This window comes from Sinohyriopsis cumingii, chromosome 9 (assembly GCF_028554795.1).
Source record: "Sinohyriopsis cumingii isolate HCF-2022 chromosome 9, ASM2855479v2, whole genome shotgun sequence".
In the NCBI taxonomy this organism is placed as follows: Eukaryota; Metazoa; Mollusca; class Bivalvia; order Unionida; family Unionidae; genus Sinohyriopsis; species Sinohyriopsis cumingii.
The window spans coordinates 116,486,147-116,506,340 of record NC_142969.1 but is presented as its reverse complement, the minus strand read 5'-3'; the positions used below and the strand labels follow the sequence as shown (position 1 = coordinate 116,506,340).

Sequence of the window (20,194 nt, the reverse complement as noted above, 5' to 3'; positions counted from 1 at the left end):
TAAAGCAGTATACCATTTTTGCACAGCACACTTTTTCAATCATAACAACTCAATGCATATATTTTAAACGTGTTATTGTATATTATTATGTATATTTAATACGTATTGTGTGTTGGCTTTTCTCCATCATTATAATTTATTTGTATCTATATTGTATGACTGACCTTGGTCAGTAAATGAGTTTATGGTCTACCTGACAAAGATATTGTTATTTTGTAAACAACATATTACATGCAGTTTTGAATTATGCATTGCGTATCAAATCAACATAGTACAGCAGGGCAAGAAAACCTTTAACGAGTATAATGTAAGCATTTTTATACTTGATGCACGAAATTATGAGCTAATATTCGCTCACTGGATGTCTTTCCATAAAAATTGTTCATCGTTCAGAAGTTTGGCAAGAATTTTCTTGTGTTCTTTGTAGAAACCTTTAAGAAGGTGCCTTGTTTTCTGCAGCATGTTTCCAACACTCTTCTCCTTATTGTTTCTTTGTAACTTTATTCCTCCAGAGTAATTGACCTTGTAGGGATCTGTAAAATACATGCACAGTTAGAGCAGTGCAGTATCTCATTTTATCCTGTTATTGCGAAATGGAAATTAAAGATGTCATTAGTTCAATGACATGTATGCAACTATCTATGACACATATAATGCTGGTCAAATTTATAGACTGTCACATGGTTTCAAAAGCCTTGCTCAGGTACGATTATGTATATTTGATTTAATTTGATTGTTTGTAAGTTTTTTTTAAAAAATTATTTAAATATTTCATTACATGTCTAAGAAATGTAATTTTATTTACTAGGAATTTGATATTTTCCAGAAATTTGTTTGACCTGACTTTTTAGTCATAAACACAGAACTTTGTGTCTTTTGCTGACCTAGTTCCTGGCCTTGATTGAGAATCAACTAAACAACTTCTTTTTTATAATTCATTTTGAATGTGTGAATGATAATAGTGAAATTAAGGCTGTACTGGTGGAATACGTGACCTTAGACGTGTAGATACCTTCTAAGCTATTCTGGAATGTGATCACATGACCCTCTTATGGGTATCTTTTTGCACATGTGTCTGTATAAACCTTTGTCTATAGAAAAAAAATCTCACTCGGGCTTCTAAACACTGGGACGTAAGGTGTTCGTTTTGTTTTTGACCAGTTTGGAGTTACACTTAAATTTTTTATTCAAACTATTTGGATTCTAAAGGAATAATTCTTTTTCCTGGAAATATTTTAGTGCTCATACAGAATTCTTGGACAAAGACACTTCTTTAAATTTTATTTGGAAATTCAAACACCAGAAATATTATTGTCTGTGGAATAACAAAGAACTGTAGAAACTACAGCACTATACTGACTACAGTATACGTCATTGCCTTCCATTTTGGATTTTTCATCGGGACGGGACTCAAATTTCATTAGAACATTTCATTACTAGGACTTTTAAAATTTAATTTGTGGAATATTCTTGGATTATTTTTGGATTTGATTCTTAAAACCGTAAGTTCTAATTTTTTTCATTTTTACATTGTTTTTCCAGGTAAATAAATTATTTATTAAATTTTTCAAAGCTTGTTGTTTTCACTCTTTATTTTGTTACTCTTAATAGAGCCTAAACATGTAACATAAGAACACACATACCACACAAACACATACACTCACACATAGTAAATAATAATATCCAAAAGAGATTTTGCCCAAAATGAACCCCAACATTGCCGGTATTATTTGATAAACTCTTAAATCAACTTATGGGAAGACATTACTGGGAGTAGTGTCATTATGATGGTTTTGGATTTGTATTACTTTTCTAGGTCATAGCTTCTATCCCTTATGACTTTTGCCTGTTCTTACTCACAGGAATTGATCCTACAAGTGTTTCCAATGGATCAGCTAGGTCGTTATGGTCACACAGTCTGACAAGACCATTTTCTTTATTTTCTTCTCCTTCCTGTAGGTGTAAGTTTTGGTAACTGTTTCTGATCCCACCTTTTGATTTATCCATTTCTTCTCTTCTTCTTCTTTCTGTGAGGGTGTACATTTTGGTTGTTTAGGTTGCTGTTCTTCATTATCTTCTTTTTCGGCCTATTTACTCCAAGTTTGACATACTTAATATTTTTCCACTTCACATACAAATTCCTTTTATTTTTGACCCGCTGCCATACCTTTATTAAACTTCTCCCGATATACCCACCTAGTCCAAATGTCAGCTGCTATCCAGTGGGTGCAAATTTTATAAGTTAGTTTTACAAAGACTTTTCAGTCGTTGGGAAAATTAGATGCAAAATGCCATAAAATCATTTTTGACTTGTTAACGGCAAAGCTCTTTAAATAGCCTGGCACATGGTAACTTTGACTTGTGTTTGGATAGTATGGTTGCTTCGGCCTCCTCTTCGTGGATCCAAGCCTTCTGTTCTTTGACCTCTTCATATAGAGGGCGTGCGTGTAACTGTGTAATAGGCTCTGCGGTTTCTCGTGTTGCATTTTTCATGTGTTTGGTGCGCTTAGCTATTTTACGAATTGGACCCAGTTCTTCTTCTGTTCCCGCTCGCGCCACTACTTGTTCCGCTATTGTTTTTCTTGCCTTTTTTTTACATATCCATAGTACGTTCTGCCATTTCCTTTTTTGGTTTAATCAGCGGTGCATATGTTTGTTCAAAACCCAGCATGATCTTCTCATGCAGTCTGTAGCAACTGTAACATATCGCTGACACTTTTGTGGCCTTCTATAACATTACAAATCAGTTCTTGGTGCTCTCGGGTGGTTTTACGGCATTGCTTTGGCAAGATATGGCCAATCGACCAACCTAAAGCAACCAGTTGGCAAACTCTTTATCATGACCCCTGAACACAGGATAGGAGCGCTGATATAGGAAACTAGTTGTTGGACTTCTCAATGTCATAACCCGAGCACATTGGGTTGTTCGCATACGCATGACGAAAGCTCACTATTAAAATGTTGCCACAGATGCTATTCTCAATAAACAGGAGAATGTCGCTGTCTGGCAGCAGATCAGACTTTAACACTTTTTCCAGGTCATTCCTGGTGAGCTGTAGTATTGGGATGGGTCATAACGTTAAATTGAAATGTTTGCAAATTTCTCAAACAAGTCAGTCAACAGAAACAGTCCTGAGGTAGAGGTCATGATAGTCTCCAAGGTTCTCATAAAAGGCCTAGAGCGATGGAAGATGAATTTATTTGAAACTCTACATGCTTATGTATTTGTATGGATGGACGCCCTTGCAAACCAGAAAGTGATCGCTGTGTTGTGGTGCAAATGGCCTCCTTAAAAATGTTATCAGTCAGTTCCTTTATGCTATTGTTGGTAAGTTAGAGGAGGTAAAACAAAGTTTAGATGAGCAGGTGAAAATATCATGTATTTGTCCATGTGGTTTTGAACAGTACTTATGTTTTCTGACGACGCTGTTTCGATGGCTTCCAGAATCAGGAGATCGTCATCGCTGCGCAGATTATGAATAACTAAAGGCACTTCCATCTGCAGCTTTGCCTTAATAACAATTTCAATAGTATATTGCTTTTTTTTCAGTACCACATAATATACATAGAGAAACTTACTCAGTAATATGTATACTGATTCTGCACTTTTGTCTTTCATGGAAATATCAAAAGTGATCCATAATGTATTCAATTTATAAGTGCTGTGCAACTGATGAAATTGGCTGCTTGACCAGATAAACAGCTTAATGTTATGGAATTCATCACAACATGCTACAATAGCCTGAAGCATAGCTTTGCTTATGTTTGTTTGGCATGTAAGGTTTCTGTTTCCTTCGCGTCTTTCTTTTTTATCTTTTGTGTGATGTTTGCAAATTAGTAATGTATATGTACTCGATACTATACGGAGGTATCTCTTTTACTTGATACAGTTTTTCCCACCATACTATACTTAAGAATTACTCGACATTAATAATGACGATAGTAAAGAGGTATTTGAATTTCTTTAATTTTCATATTTTAGGCAAAAGACATTTGCAAAATGTATACTGAAGGATGGGTATAAATTTAGCATTTTTATGATGATTGTTCTTTTATCTGTGCTAATATATTTACTGATTTTAAATTTAGGTTTATAGGTGTGTGCTTCATCATGTTTGAGACTCTGTTTGTCTGGTACAACTTTCTTTTATCTTTTGTAACATAGTCTCTGCACAGTTAAAGCTGGCTTTGATCCAGTACATCAGCAATCAAATGTTTCTTGAGGTACCAAAATAGTAGATATCCTGATTTGTACAATAGGTTCCCAGCGACAAGGGTCCATAAGAAGAGGAGATGTTTTAATTTTTTGAAAGCATGACAAATTTCCATATGTATATATAGTCTTTACAAGATACGTGTTGCGTTACTTATTGGGAAAAATATTTTTGTCCACATAGGGACATGAACGTTTATTTAGTTCAAATACGTGACACGTATATTGATCAGGCATTTGATGAGGTCAAGATTATCCTTGTTTGGATCACAGTGATCCTCTTTTAACTACTCATTCTCTTTATTCTAACAGGAAAAAGATCCAGCGATCTTCTGTTAGTTTCAGATGGCTAAACAGAAGTCACAGAATGGGGTCTATATGAGAAAATGGAGACCAACTGAGGAACATGCTGGTGATGAGTGCTTGGTGAACTATCAAACTGAAGTTCCAAAATTGTACAGACAGGAAATTCTTAGTTTGGAAACTCCTTTGGCTGGTCATTTAGGGATCAATAAAGCTTATCACAAGATCTTTATTGGTCAAAAATTAAAAGTGATGTTTGTAAATATTGCAGATCTTGTCATACTTGTCAGATGGTAGGAAAACCCAATTGGAAGATACCTATGGCTCTTCTGCAACCTATTCCTGCATTTGACAAACCATTTAGCAGAATAATGGTAGATTGTGCAACGGTCTCTTAAATAAGACCAAGTCAGGCAACCAATACTTGTTGACCATAATGCGTGCATCCACAAGATTCCCAGAGGCAATTCATTTGAGGAAAATGCAGACTAAAACAAAGTAAAAGCCTTCCCAAATCTATCCAATCTGATCAAGGGTCAAATTTTATGTCTGGAATTTTCCGGCAAGTTATGCATGAATTTAGGCAGCCAGCAGTTCAAGTCTTCTGCCTATCACCCTGAAAGCCATGGGGCTTTAGAAAGATCTCATCAAACTTTTAAAACTATGATTTGGTCATATTGTGGAAAAAGAGTATGATAAAGGTGTTCATTTATTGTTGTTTGCTGTAAGGGAATCAGTTCAAGAATCTTTACGATTCAGTCCCTTTGAACTAGTTTTTAGATATACTTTGCGTGGACCACTTTAGTTGTTAAATGACAAGATTCTTTCAAATGAAGATCCAGAAATAATCTTCTCGATCGTGTTTCCAATTTTAAATAAAATTTGTCCATGGCTTGTAAGGTTGCAGTAGCTAATCTGCACTCTACTCAGTCAAAAATGAAATTAAAAGCACGACAAAAATACAAAGGAAATGAATTTTCAGCCTGGTGATAAGAGTTCTAGCTCTCTTGCCCATACCACAAAATTCTCTTCAGGTTAAGTATTACAGTCCTCATGCAGTTGGAAAAAAAGTGATTTAAATTATATCATTATTATACCTGGGGGTGGAGGGCAAAAACTTAACGTATAAATATGTTAAAGGAGTATCTTGATAGAGATAGCCAGCTTAATCATGCAATCAATTTAGTTGTACCTGTCACACACAGTGAGGATTTAAGCGATGGAATGCAATTAGACGATAGTGTCTTTCTAAAAGGATTCTGGCAAATTCCACTGACTGAAAGGGCAAAGGAAATTTCAGCACTTGTGACTCCAGATGGACTTTATCAATATAAGTTTATTCTGCTGGGGATGAAAGGTTTGCCTTGTTCTTTTCAATGTTGAATGAACATGATTACATCTGGTCTAGATAACTGTGAGGTTTACATCAATGATGTCATCATCTACAAGGAAGCCTGGAAAGATCACTTGGAGACATTTAATAAATTCTTTGACAGACTCACCGATGCAAATTTGACAATTCAATTATCCAAAAGTGAATTTTGTCTTGCTTGTGTTACATTTCTAGGACATACTGTGGGACATGGACAGGCTAAGCCTCTGGATGCTAAGGTCAAGGCTATCTCTGAATTCCCTGTGCATATCAGTAAAAAGCAACTTATGCAATATTTGGGTTAGGCTGGATACTATCGGAAATTCTGTTCCAATTTTTCCATAACTGCTAAACCAATGACATATTTTGAGCAAGAAAACCAAGTTTCATTGGTCTGAAAAATGTCAGGAGGCTTTTGATAAGTTAAAGGCCATAGTTAAGAGTGCACATTCTTTCAGCTCCAAATTTCAGTCAATCATTTAAAAGGTCTGTTGATGCAAGTGATGTTGGGGTTGGAGCAGTATTGATTCGAGAAGATACAAATGATGTAGATCATCCACTGTGTTATTTCAATAAGAAATTAAATAAGCACCAGATAAATTAATTCCACAATCGAGAAGGAATGTTTGGATTTTATATTGGCATTGCACTACTTTGAAGTCTATATTAGTCCAGCTCCTTCTTGCGTTTAGTGTTCACAATCCCATCACTTTCATTGGCACAATGAGAAACAAACATCAGAGATTATTAAGGTGGAGTTTGATGTTGCAGGAATACAATTATGCATGTTAAGGGAAACAATTTATTAGCAGATGCACTTTTACATGTATAGAAATGTGGTATTGTTTCATGTATAGTGTGCGTCATTTATACGATTTCATCTTATGTAATTTTTTTATCATATGTATAATCGACTAATACCGAAAAGAAAACTTTATTGCATAAATATTTCTTTTTCTTTATGAGGGTAAGTGTTATGTGTATTTAATTTGCATTATTTTTATTTAAAAAAATTAATTTTATGCTTGTGTAATGTGACATTGTATGTTGCTCTTAACCTTGTCCAAAATCAAGTTTACTTTCTACTTGACCGGAATTATTCTTTTATTTTATTCTGTAAACAACTAATACATAGGTACAAAAATCTATGTGCATGGGTTTAATATCAAGATCATTATTAATGGAAGTAAACGTGTATTTGGGTCTTTGTCTAGGTTAATGTGTGCATGTTGTTTGGATTTTTAACATAGCTATAACAATCTTTTAGTCATATTGCTACAAAGTCTGCAGTGTGGCAGTTTACAGTGATGTCGAGCACTGGGGCATCATGCTACAGACATGAAGCATGACGTCCCACCCAGTCAGATTATACTGATACCAAGCCAACCAGTCCCAACACTAACATCTTAATGCTGAGGGCCAATTGAGGCAGCTGCTAATACCATTTTTATAAGTCTTTGGTATGACTCTGCTGGGGTTTGAACCCGTGACCTCAAACATCTGATCTAGGTTATCGGAACTCCTGTACAAAATACCTGGTGTACCTGACACAGTCTATCATATATTGCAATTTTAGTAACAGACTTTTAATTATAGCTAGCAGTTTATTTTGTAAACATTATGAACTTTCTAGGTTATTTTCCATTAAGTAATTTTTTTTATAGAAAATGCTAATTGTGACCTGAGGTCAGAGGTGAAAGGCTGTATAATCTTGTTACTGGAAAGATTATTTGTTCATGCATTAAGATCTAGCATAATCTATCTTGTATTACTGTTTTGTCCAGTAACCGTAACAAGTGAAAAGCCTATGTCAGTGTGACATTTGTTACAGGCAGAATTGTTATTACAAGATTTTGAGGATGGCTGTCATACGGTGGCCATACTGGATGTTAAATCAGCATCACTTTTATTTAGGACCAGCTGGAGATTATAAGGGTTTGAGTGAAAACCCCATGTTGATAAGAGTAGTAGTAGAGATAGGATTTTCAAGATGGCTGCTGCAGTGGCCATATTGGATGTCTGAGCAGTACCATTTTTATTTATGACCGTCTAGGCCATGTGATATGCATGTCTGTAAAGTTTCATGGCAATCCTACAAGTAGTTTAGGAGTGATGACAAACTTGTCCTTATGGGCCATCCAATAAACTCTTCTGACTAGTGGCGCTAAAAAGAAAATTCACTACAATATACAGAAATTCCCATAAATTTAGAAATGAACTAATGAAAATTTCCAAACCCACTTCAAACTTGTAAAAATACTGTAATCTGTGCAAAAAATCCACATAATGGTTGCCCTGGGCAAGCAAATCAACATTATCATTGCCCTGTGCGAGCAAATCCACATTATGATAAGAGTTAGGCACTAGAAATGAACAACAAAATATTCATGTAAAATAATTTATTTTGTTTCTAGGTAAAATACATATATCTGAACAATGCATCAATTGTCTAAATACAATTTACATCTATTTACAACCAAACGTCTGTACAGGTATCAAATAACGATACTGTTACCTCACTGTAAAGATATCAGATACTGAAACCTTGCTTTGAATATCTCAGATTCCAGCATTAGTTCTGCAATCAGTTCAGCACATGTGACCTTACACAATAGTGAACTTCCTGGTCTACTTTAAAAGACACACACACAGACAGACAAGAGTGGGGTGGGGTGCAGATCATTTATTTTAATCTATTTCTTTGAAATTTCTAGGATATTTAATTAATCATTAAACATATATATAATCCTTTTTAACCCAAATGAATTCAAAGCCAATGTATTAGAAATATTCATTCAAAATTATTTCCAAGGTTGAAATTTATCAAGTGTTTTCATTTCCAAGGTTTAATCATAGTACTATCACTCTTGAATGTAGCAAGCAAGAAACACTCTGGAAATGGAATCTGTCAACCTGGAATAGAAATGCAAATTTCTCTTTCAAGGGGATCTAAAAATTGAAAACAACTATGAGGTAGGTGCATTTCGTTGTGACAGAGAGAAAACTATTCACAATTTCTGTCCTCTATTTTCCAAATTCACATTCTATCTGCCTAAAACAATTACATTCTAAACAAAGGGGTGGATTTCAATTACAGAAATATTACCATTATCAGCTGTATTACCAAACATTAGTCATTTATCACTGAATGAATTGGAGAAAATATTCATAAATTTTAGCTCAGAGATAATGTAATATTTTTTTTATTGAATTGTGTGGTTTGAAAAAAGACTCTCTTTAGTAACTTGTGTACAATGCTAAGTAGTTGACAAAGATTTGTGTAAACTCAAACATATTTTGCACAGATAATGAATGATTCTGATTTCAAGATATGGATAACAAATAAAATGTGTCTAAAGTGCCAGCAAACAAAGTTTGTTCTAGGCCCACTGTGTCACTTTCATTATACAAGACACTGGAATTGTTACATGTCAACAAAATCTGTACTAGGCCTGCTGTGTCACTTTCACTGTACATAACACTGGAGTTGTTGCATGTCAACATTACTAGGCCTGCTGTGTTACTTTCATTATACACGAGACTGGCATTGCTGCATGCCAGCAAAATCTGTACTAGGCCTGCTGTGTCACTTTTGTTATACTTTATACTAGAATTGTTGCATATCAACAAAATCTATACTAGGCCTGCTGTGTCACTTTTGTTATACTTTATACTAGAATTGTTGCAAATCAACCAAATATGTACTAGGCCTGCTGTGTCACTTTCATTATACATGAGACTGGAATTGTTGTATTACAACAAAATATGCACTAGGCCTGATGTGTCACTTTCATTATACATGAGGCTGGCATTGCTGCATGTCAACAAAATCTGTACTAGTCCTGCTGTGACACTTTCATTGTACATAACACTGGAGTTGTTGCATGTCAACATTACTAGGCCTGCTGTGTCACTTTGATTGTATATGACACTGGCATTGCTGCATGTCAACAAAACCTGTTCTAGGCCTGCTGTGTCACTTTCATTATACAAGAGACTGGAATTGTTGCATTACAACAAAATCTGTATACTAGGCCTGCTGTGTCACTTTCATTATACAAGAGACTGGAATTGTTGCATTACAACAATATCTGTACTAGGCCTGCTGTGTCACTTTCATTATATGTGACATTGGAATTGTTGCATGCTGAACCAGCCACCAAGCTTTTCAATAAATTTACACATAAAGATGCATCTATGTACAAAGTAACATGGCTCTGTGTCCAACTGTACTGACCAAATTACTATCTATGTACCAAGTAACATGGCTCTGTGTCCAACTGTACTGACCACATTACTATCTATGTACAAAGTAACATGTCTCTGTGTCCAACTGTACTGACCACATTACTATCCATGTACCAAGTAACATGGCTCTGTGTTCAACTGTACCGACCACATTACTATCCATGTACCAAGTAACATGGCTTTGTGTTCAACTGTACTGACCACATTATTATCCATGTACCAAGTAACATGGCTCTCTGTCCAACTGTACTGACCACATTACTATCCATGTACCAAGTAACATGGCTCTGTGTCCAACTGTACTGACTTTAATATGGAGCTTAATACACAAAATAATCAAATGATCCACTTAACATCCAAATAGGGATTAAACAAAAATCAAATGATCCACATAATGTTCAAATACAGATGTACAAAAAAATTTAAATGATCCACTTACTGTCCTAATAGGGATGTACAAAATAATCATGTGATCCACTTAACATCCAAATAGGGATTAAACAATAATCAAATGATCCATTTACTGTTCAAACAGGGATTTACAAAATATCAAGTGATCCACATAATGTTAAAATACAGATGTACAAAAAAAATAAAATGATCCACTTACTGTCCTAATAGGGATGTACAAAATAATCATGTGATCCATATACTTTTCAAATACAGATGTACAAAACAAAAATCAAATGATCCACTTACTCACCAAATAGGGACGTACAAAATAAACAAATCATCCTCTTACTATCCAAATACAGAAGTACAAAATAATCAAATGCAACGACTTTGAAAGTGAAGAAAATCCTGTCTTTATGTTTAGTCAATAAGATAAAAATACATGTGATTACAGAGAATAAACATAATTAATGTGATATAAATATACATGATTACAGAGAATGGATATAATTCATGATTATGAAGACATAAAAACAGGATGTCATCATTAATCTGACTGCGATTCATTCTTCTTTTCCTTTTGGATTCATTTACTTGACATTAAAGAGAACTGCTAAATTGAAAAGTGTCCATTAAAACTTTTTTGCATCAATCATGTTATAAGAAGGGTAACCAAGTTTCTGAGGAGCAGAGTTTTTAAAGAACTAAAGCAATGATCTTAGATCTTATCAAGCTGATCATAAGTTTGCAATGTGTCATCCAAAATTTCATTTGCTCATGCATTACACACAGGTAGATGTACACAAGACAACTAGACAGAGTGCTTTCAACAACTGCATTCATTACAATGTCTGCATGACTCACTGCTTCCATGAAGTACTTACAATAAATATACTCACTGTTATTTTTGTCTGCATGACTCACTGCTGCCATGAAGTACTTAAAATAAATACAGTCATTGTTATCTATGTATGCATCTTGATAATTCAATTGAATGGGTTTTGCTGGACACAGTTCAATATTATACCCTAGAAATTCAAAATTAAGTTGACCTTGAAAACCTACCTCAAAAGTAAGCATGCAATACGTGCCCTCAAAAGACAGACAGCCTAACAAACCAAGCCTACTGTCATAAAAAAATAAGCCTTCCTAACAAACCAAGCCTTCAACACTGCCATCGAAAAGTAAGATAGCCTAACAAACCAAGCCTACAAAACATCATCGAAAAATAAGCCTTCCTAAGAAACCAGGTCTACAACAGTCATTGAAAAATAAGCCTTCCTAACAAACCAAGCCTTCAACACTGTCATCGAAAAGTAAGATAGCTTAACAAACCAAGCCTACAACACGTCATCGAAAAATAAGCCTTCCTAACAAACCAAGCCTTCAACACTGTCATCGAAAAGTAAGATAGCTTAACAAACCAAGCCTACAACACATCATTGAAAAATAAGCCTTCCTAACAAACCAAGCCTTCAACATTGCCATCGAAAAGTAAGATAGCCTAACAAACCAAGCCTACAACACGTCATCGAAAAATAAGCCTTCCTAACAAAATTAGCCATCAGATATTTTAAATAAAGATCTTGCCATGTAAAGAAGCCAAATTGTATCGTCATGTAAGAAACACATATATTATCAATTATGTGTGTAAATCTGTATGTAGTGTAATGTATTAAGATAGGTCTAAGAAACATATTAATCAATTATCAATCAAAATAGTACGTATCCAAAACAAGAGGCTAAGTGGGTCTAGTATTGCTCACTTGTTTGATGATGGTCTGAAAGACAAATGTAATGAACAGATGCCACTGTTAAATGGTATAAACAGGCCCATTTCCAGCTACTTTGTAGAAATTGGTGGTATGGTTTCTACCTTGGCTGGACCAGATGGTGCCTTGTCATTTTTTATATGAACGTGAAAGGCATTCATTCTAGGGCTCTACCACATCTAGTCTGATATGGTAAAGCGCTTACTAGTAACGGTTAGCCATACTTGATGGGAGACAAGTACCATTTGTAGGTTTCCACCCTGTTGTTTGAGAAACAATTCTGGAAATGACTTTCATACAGCACATGCTAATGTGCATTCATAAAAACTGTTCTGAGGAAGAAGCTGAAAATTATCCACCTGTCTGCTACTGAAGTCACATCACTGCTAAGGAAGCCATACCAGGCATAGTTTTGATACATTAACTAAGCTTATTTTATTTGGCTTATATGGTCAAGGGAAGTGGAAAATAGGTTTTCCATCTAACTTGCAAGGAAGCCACACTGTTGCAAAAGTAGCCAATTTTTCAGAGCAATCACTAAGAAATATCCCAGCAAAAATTGATTATCAAATAGCTCAGTTGTTCTGGAGAAGAAGTTTAAAATAAATCGTCACAATAGCTGCAATGGATGCCACCCAGGACAAAGTTTAATCCCGGATGTCCTAACAAACATTCCTATAAAGTTTGACTGAAATTGGCTCAGATGTTCATGAAAAAATATAAATAAAAGTCCGTTTTCCATGCGGTTGCTAAGGAAGTTGCACTATAATAAAGGAAGCCTCCTGGGGACCCAGATCACCAAGTGGTCTAAAGCGCTTGCCTTTACTGATCACTGCCATCTCACCGTTGTCCACATGTTCGAGTCTCGGACTATGCCAATGTGGGTATGTGAGAAAGCTGCCAGTAGGTTCCTGTGGGTCTGTGGTTCTTACCGCAGCTTTCCCCGGTTTTTTCCTCCACCTGTCTGCTATGTATAGCCTATCTTGTACTGAGAAATGGTGTTAAACCCAAAAAAGGGTGCCTTCTCAAACATAATTTTGAGATGAGTTGTCCTAAAAAGCATTCCTACCAAGCCTATTCAAAACTGGCTCAGCTCTGGAGAACAAGTTGAAAAATTTTTTTCTATATGGCTGCCATGGAAACCATACATAAGCTACAGAAGCCACCCAATATATAATTTTGATAAAGCATGTCCTAAGACAAACTCCAGGCAAGTTTGATTGAAATTTCTTGACCATTCTTTAGAGAAGTTAATTTTGTTTTCAGTGATGTTGCTGAGGAATAATTACTTCTGATTATTATAAACAGGAGCTTATTTTTGTAATTTTTAGGGTATATTCATCCATCAATGAGTAACATATAATTTGTTGAATCGTTCTAGCTATTTTGTACACAATGTCCTACAGATTTTCATTACCACAGAAGCTTGATGAGTTAAATCTTTATAATGATTATTGTGATTTCTATCAAATTCAGTCTAAATGTCAGTTTTTATCTTAAAGCCAAATTCATGAGAATATATTACGAAGAATTCTGTAGAATTCAGTCACATCACTAATCACATGACCGTCCTCAATCTTACTGTGATAAATGTCTACAATATACTTTAGCGCTGCTGACCATACTACCTGAGCTGGCAAGACAGAAATTCATTGCATATCAGTATAAAAACTTAGTCCGAAGACTCAGCAAATGATGTTAAAGATACAGCTCTCCATCCTTTCAACATAGTAATTGGTTTCCATTACTGCTGACCATGTTATGTACTGAACCACATTATAGTGTGAACTGCCATATGCACAAAATTGTGATATATTAAAAACAGCATAATATACCGATATGCAATAAGACAGGAACTAACAAAATTTGCTAAGTACCGGTAATAGTGTTTTTAAAAGGATATAATAAATAACACAAAGCATCACCTTGTTTTCTTTCAACCCATACTGTTATACCATGGTAAATTTTGATGATGGGTTCCATCATTGTGCTACATTATATCAAGAATCGTGTTATAACAATTGAGGCCTGTATGGAACATTTAAAACAAAACTTTAACTTTGTGTACAACAGTGTATCATGCCTTCTGCTCAAGCAGGCAAGACAGGCAATAAAGGAACTCCATGTATGTATCACTATATCAAATTTCAGCTTCATGCAACAAATGAAGAGATGTGACTTAAAAAAAAAACATGAATGCAAAGCGTTAAGTAAGAGAGGAAATCCAAGTATATTAACATATAAACTTCAGACATAAAGTAATACAATTCTCAGGTTTCAGTTAAAAAATGCTACTGATGTAAAAAGTGATGTTTAAAATCTTTAATGCAAAAATTAAACAATGTTGATGATAACACAACAACTGTTGGAAAAGTGACTACCACACCTTACCATTCTTATGACACAAGATAATGATACACTATCAAAAGTAAATATACAAGGAATCATTGTCTATGAGGGAAAAAAAAACAGGTTGTGCTACTTTTGGGCAAAGTACTGTTATCATTTTAGGCACTTCTGTTTATTACTGTAATGCATATGTTACAAGATTTCAATCTAAAAATAGAGTAATTTTATGGTATTAGAGTATTTGACTATTTACATAACATGGAGAATTCTGTGAACTAGTATATATAATTATGAAATGACTTGCAAAGAAGAATCTATTTCAAGAAATAAATGTTGCATTTTTAAAAAGTCTCCCAGAGTATCTGCACAAAGCACTACTTTTGATGACACGTGCATGCCTTCAAGAGGTCTCTACTGTACAACATGCCTCCAAAAGAGGTACCTATTGTACAGAATGCCTCAAGAGGTATCTACTGTACAACATGCCTTCAAGAGGTATCTATTGTACAGCATGCCTCCAAGAGGTATCTATCGTACAGCATGCCTCCAAGAGGTATCTACTGTACAACATGCCTCCAAGAGGTATCTTCTGTACAACATGCCACCAAGAGGTATCTACTGCACAGCATGCCTACAAGAGGTATCTATTGTACAACATGCCTCCAAGAGGTATCTATTGTACAACATGCCTCCAAGAGGTATCTATTGTACAACATGCCTTCAAGAGGTATCTATTGTACAGCATGCCTCCAAGAGGTATCTACTGTACAACATGCCTCCAAGAGGTATCTTCTGTACAACATGCCACCAAGAGGTATATACTGTACAGCATGCCTTTAAAAGAGGTATCTATTGTACAGCATGCCTCCAAGAGGTATCTACTGTACAACATGCCTCCAAGAGGTATCTTCTGTACAACATGCCACCAAGAGGTATATACTGTACAGCATGCCTTTAAAAGAGGTATCTATTGTACAGCATGCCTCCAAGAGGTATCTATCGTACAGCATGCCTCCAAGTGGTATCTACTGTACAACATGCCTCCAAGAGGTATCTTCTGTACAACATGCCACCAAGAGGTATATACTGTACAGCATGCCTTTAAAAGAGGTATCTATTGTACAGCATGCCTCCAAGAGGTATCTACTGTACAACATGCCTCCAAGAGGTATCTTCTGTACAACATGCCACCAAGAGGTATATACTGTACAGCATGCCTTTAAAAGAGGTATCTATTGTACAGCATGCCTCCAAGAGGTATCTACTGTACAACATGCCTCCAAGAGGTATCTTCTGTACAACATGCCACCAAGAGGTATATACTGTACAGCATGCCTTTAAAAGAGGTATCTATTGTACAGCATGCCTCCAAGAGGTATCTACTGTACAGCATGCCTCCAAGAGGTATCTACTGTACAACATGCCTTTAAAAGAGGTATCTATTGTACAGCATGCCTCCAAGAGGTATCTATTGTACAGCATGCCTCCAAGAGGTATCTATTGTACAACATGCCTCCAAGAGGTATCTATTGTACAGCATGCCTCCAAGAGGTATCTATTGTACAACATGCCTCCAAGAGGTATCTACTGTATAATATATGCCTATTTTTAATCCATGCATTAAATATGGAGACAAAATGGGTTCTAATAAATCGGAAGGCAAAGGTAACAGCATGTCTTAATCAGCCACATTTTAAATAACTACCTAGATCACATCAGTCATGTGCTTGACAAGCACAAAGTTAGATAGTGGATGATGGTGACCTACTAATTTGACACTTCTACCATCAACCTACAATGAACAGACTATGAACACAATTTGAGATTTGGCATGTTATCACTGAAATCAGCCTGTTACATTAGTACTGTATATGCTCATCTGTAGGTCAAGTCAAACAGGAAGCAACACCGACCACGATCTGACATCACAAAATAAGTTGGTCAATCAGAGCCTACTGAATATTCGTAACAAACTATTTAGATCCAGATCTGCTGGTGCATTATGTGATGGCAGATCAGGATCTTTGTAGTTTGCAGTTGGACTCAACTTGTGAATATATATGGTATTCTGGTTATGAAGAAAAATTCATGAAACTGGATAGAGACTTGAGACAATTAGCATGAAGTAACAGGCAATTATAAAAAAAAAGAGATTGCTTAAAAAATGGATGCTATTATTATTGACATAAAACCTCCACTACATGTATCTTTGGCAACATAATCACTGATGAATATTTAATTATTTACAAGAAAGCAATACTTCAGATCAGTTTCCTAGTAAAATAATCCATCATACTTACTGGTTACAGGTTACAGAATCATTATAATTGTTTATGATCATGCACTAGCACAAAAAAAGAACAAAGAATATAATAGAATGCACAAATTATACAGAACAGTGTACCTTACAAGAATCTCTATGTCCCCTTTCAGCTTTATCTTCGTGTATAGTTATGGAGGTGAAGTGAATGAATAAATTGTGCAAAACAGCAGTTTTAAAACAAAATGCACAATGTAAGAAGAAAATAATACTTTGCTCAAAGAATTCATCTCCTCTGATCCTTATACTTCGTACTCAAGATTGATTTAGTGCATATACATCCGACACTTTAATGATGTGACGGGATATGCTGTTAGATTTATCCTGCAATCGTAATTAGCTTGACAACGTACCCCTGGGACAGATTTATCAGACTGCATTGTTTCTGTATTCCATTTGACCAATCCTATCAAGGTATATCTGGATCTTATGTCCCCCTGATACTACTAACTATTGGCAAAACCAGGTAACAGTGATCACAGACATAAAATTTGGCTGGTATGTACATATTTGAAATTACTAGTGACAGATGGTGGAAGTGATATATATGGAATTTTCTTGTTCCATTGGATATTTTTTCTTTTTCTATGTTCACATGCAACATTGTTTCCTAAAACTGTTGTATGTATGATTATTAAAACCAATGTGTATTCTCCCTTGTGACCTACATTAGCACCCAATGTGTATTCTCCCTTGTCACCTACATTGGCACCCAAAATAATAATGACCTACTGTCTTGCTGAAGTTGTTGGATTATCTATTAGCAGATCAAGGAGACGTTTGCAGACTTTATCCTTCAAATCTGTATCAATTAGAAGCATACAAGAAGAGAATAACCATCAGTTTGGATTGATTTCATGGACGGGATACACAGTAATAACTCTTTCTCATGCAATTTCCCTTGGCACTTTTTTTAAAAAGTACCAATGATATTCTTGTTTAAAACATAATGCTATAAATTTTGAACACAGAAGACAACCAAATGATTATTGATATTAAACTGTGGACCAAATGTGATTGATATAAAGTAATCATTACCGAGTGAAAGAGGCAATGTGTCTCTTGGTATAACAGACAAAAGAAACTGAGACAGTAGCTCTTTGAAATGATGGTAAAAATTTTGAATACCAGTCTCTGCCTCAAATTGGAACTCAGTCTATCAATTCTCTGCCTCAAATTGGAACTCAGTCTATCAATTCTCTGCCTCAAATTGGAACACAGTCTATCAATTTTCTGTTTCAAACTGAGTGAATAGTAGAAGAAGGAAGTATGTACCAATCTGTGTAAGTGCAAATGTAAAGTCAAGTGAACTTTAAAACTTAGAAAACTCAGTCCATAATTTTAGGAGTTTTTGTCTGGTTCGATTTTTGTTGTGTCAATAGCAAGAGACTTAGTTATGCTTTCGCTGTATGAGTCTTTAGATTTATGCTGTGTATTCTAAAGACTTGTCTGTATTAGCTAAATTAATGTGAGAATATGCCAATTTTTCTTGTTATAACATAAATTAATTTTATTAATTTCTCATAATTTCACAACCATACTTAGAACAATATATAAAATGACGCTGTACATGTTAAGGCATTCTTAGGCAAATGTGATGAAAGTATGCTTACAACTGTTTGAGCATATTCTGATCTACAGAACTTCGTGCTGTTTGAAACCATGAAAAAAGTTACTTGATAAATGTATGTACAATATATAAACCTGTAAATCTCCATGAACCTAAAACTATACCAGCATTGTATTTACATTTGCCTATAAACCAAGTCCCACTTCAAATTGCAGTGGTCCAGATCTGCCATCACATAATGCACTGGCAAATCTGGGTCTATGCAGTTTGTAAGGACAGATCAGTAGAATAAACAACACAGTCCTTGATCTGCCAGCAGATGATGAAATGGCAGATCAGGGTCAACACTGCAAGCATTTGGACTCAACTTGTCGGCTAGTATATATAGTGTGCTTCAACAAGAAAATGGTATTAACATCCATGAACCTCTTGAGTCAGCAGATTTCAATCAGTTGTGAAATGATTCTGTGCAAAGATATGGCTCCAGCATGGCCTTTGGAGTGGACTCAAATGTTGGATATTCACAATGTTTGGCCAGCTCCAGCATGGCTTTTGGCATGGACTCAAATGTTGGATATTCACAATGTTTGACTGGCTCCAGCATGGCTTTTGGCATGGACTCAAATGTTGGATATTCACAATGTTTGACTGGCTCCAGCATGGCTTTTGGCATGGACTCAAATGTTTGATATTCATGATGCTATTGTTATCACTGTGTTGATGAAGATCACACATTAGATGTGGGCACATTTTCCAGGAAATTTTCTCTTGCCAGCATGTTCTGCAGAAAACAAATTTCAATCTTAGTAACTATCAATAAAAGAGCATTACATGACTATTTGATTTCTGAGTATTACATGACTATTTGATTTCTGAGTATTACATGACTATTTGATTCTGAGTATTACATGACTATTTGATTCTGAGTATTACATGACTATTTGATTCTGACTATTCACAGCTGTAGTTTGTACACAATCTATTATTCACATAATGTTGAGATTTTCAATTTATTTTCGAACCATATTTCTTTCTCATGACACATACGATTTTTAATCTATTTCATTCATACACATATCAGAAACATTCAAGAACATGTATGACATATTTTTCATTTGATTATTTAACTATTTTACTGCTTCACATAATTTCAATAATTTCAACAGTTTCTTTACATCTCTCTCTTACACAAATACAATTTTACACACACACACATATATTGTTGTATGTTTTCAACTCACAGATGATGAATATATATGCTTATTCACAATATTTTGATGGAATGGAAACAGTTACATCATCAATCAATAATGTAAGCGCTGATGTTTCCAAATATGACAGTGAAGGCAACAGATGGCTGGTGCCAAGCACTCTTAAATTGTAAAATGCCAACTTAATATTACAAATCATGAACAAAACATTTCTTACAATCAAATTTAACTTCTGGAAAGTTCTCGATTTCTGATTGGCTGGAAATTAAGTTACACTCCTAATTTATGACTGACTGATAAAAATACTCATCTGACTTAGGTTTATATATAATCAAATATCTTGGAAACAGATTATTAATTTATGTGTAATAAAGAAATCAAATTTTTAAAGTAAAATATGTTTCTCCGAGAATACTTACACAGTCACATTACATTAGGAATAA

At 35.1% G+C, this 20,194-nt stretch overlaps 1 protein-coding gene across 7 annotated transcripts in view; it reads right to left on the bottom strand.

The window, feature by feature from the left end:
• Positions 1 to 8,272: 8,272 nt before the first annotated feature.
• LOC149792522 (liprin-beta-1-like) overlaps positions 8,273 to 20,194 on the bottom strand; it is a 195,395-nt gene continuing 183,473 nt past the window's right edge. For 6 of the 7 annotated variants that reach the window (XM_089971141.1, XM_089971143.1, XM_089971145.1 and 3 more), the window contains one exon: positions 8,273 to 19,321. In XM_089971141.1, coding sequence (XP_089827267.1) covers positions 19,268 to 19,321 — 54 coding nt within the window. In that variant the 3' untranslated portion in view covers positions 8,273 to 19,267. The remainder of the gene's footprint in view (positions 19,322 to 20,194) is intronic. The other variant, XR_016423582.1, reaches the window with a different exon arrangement.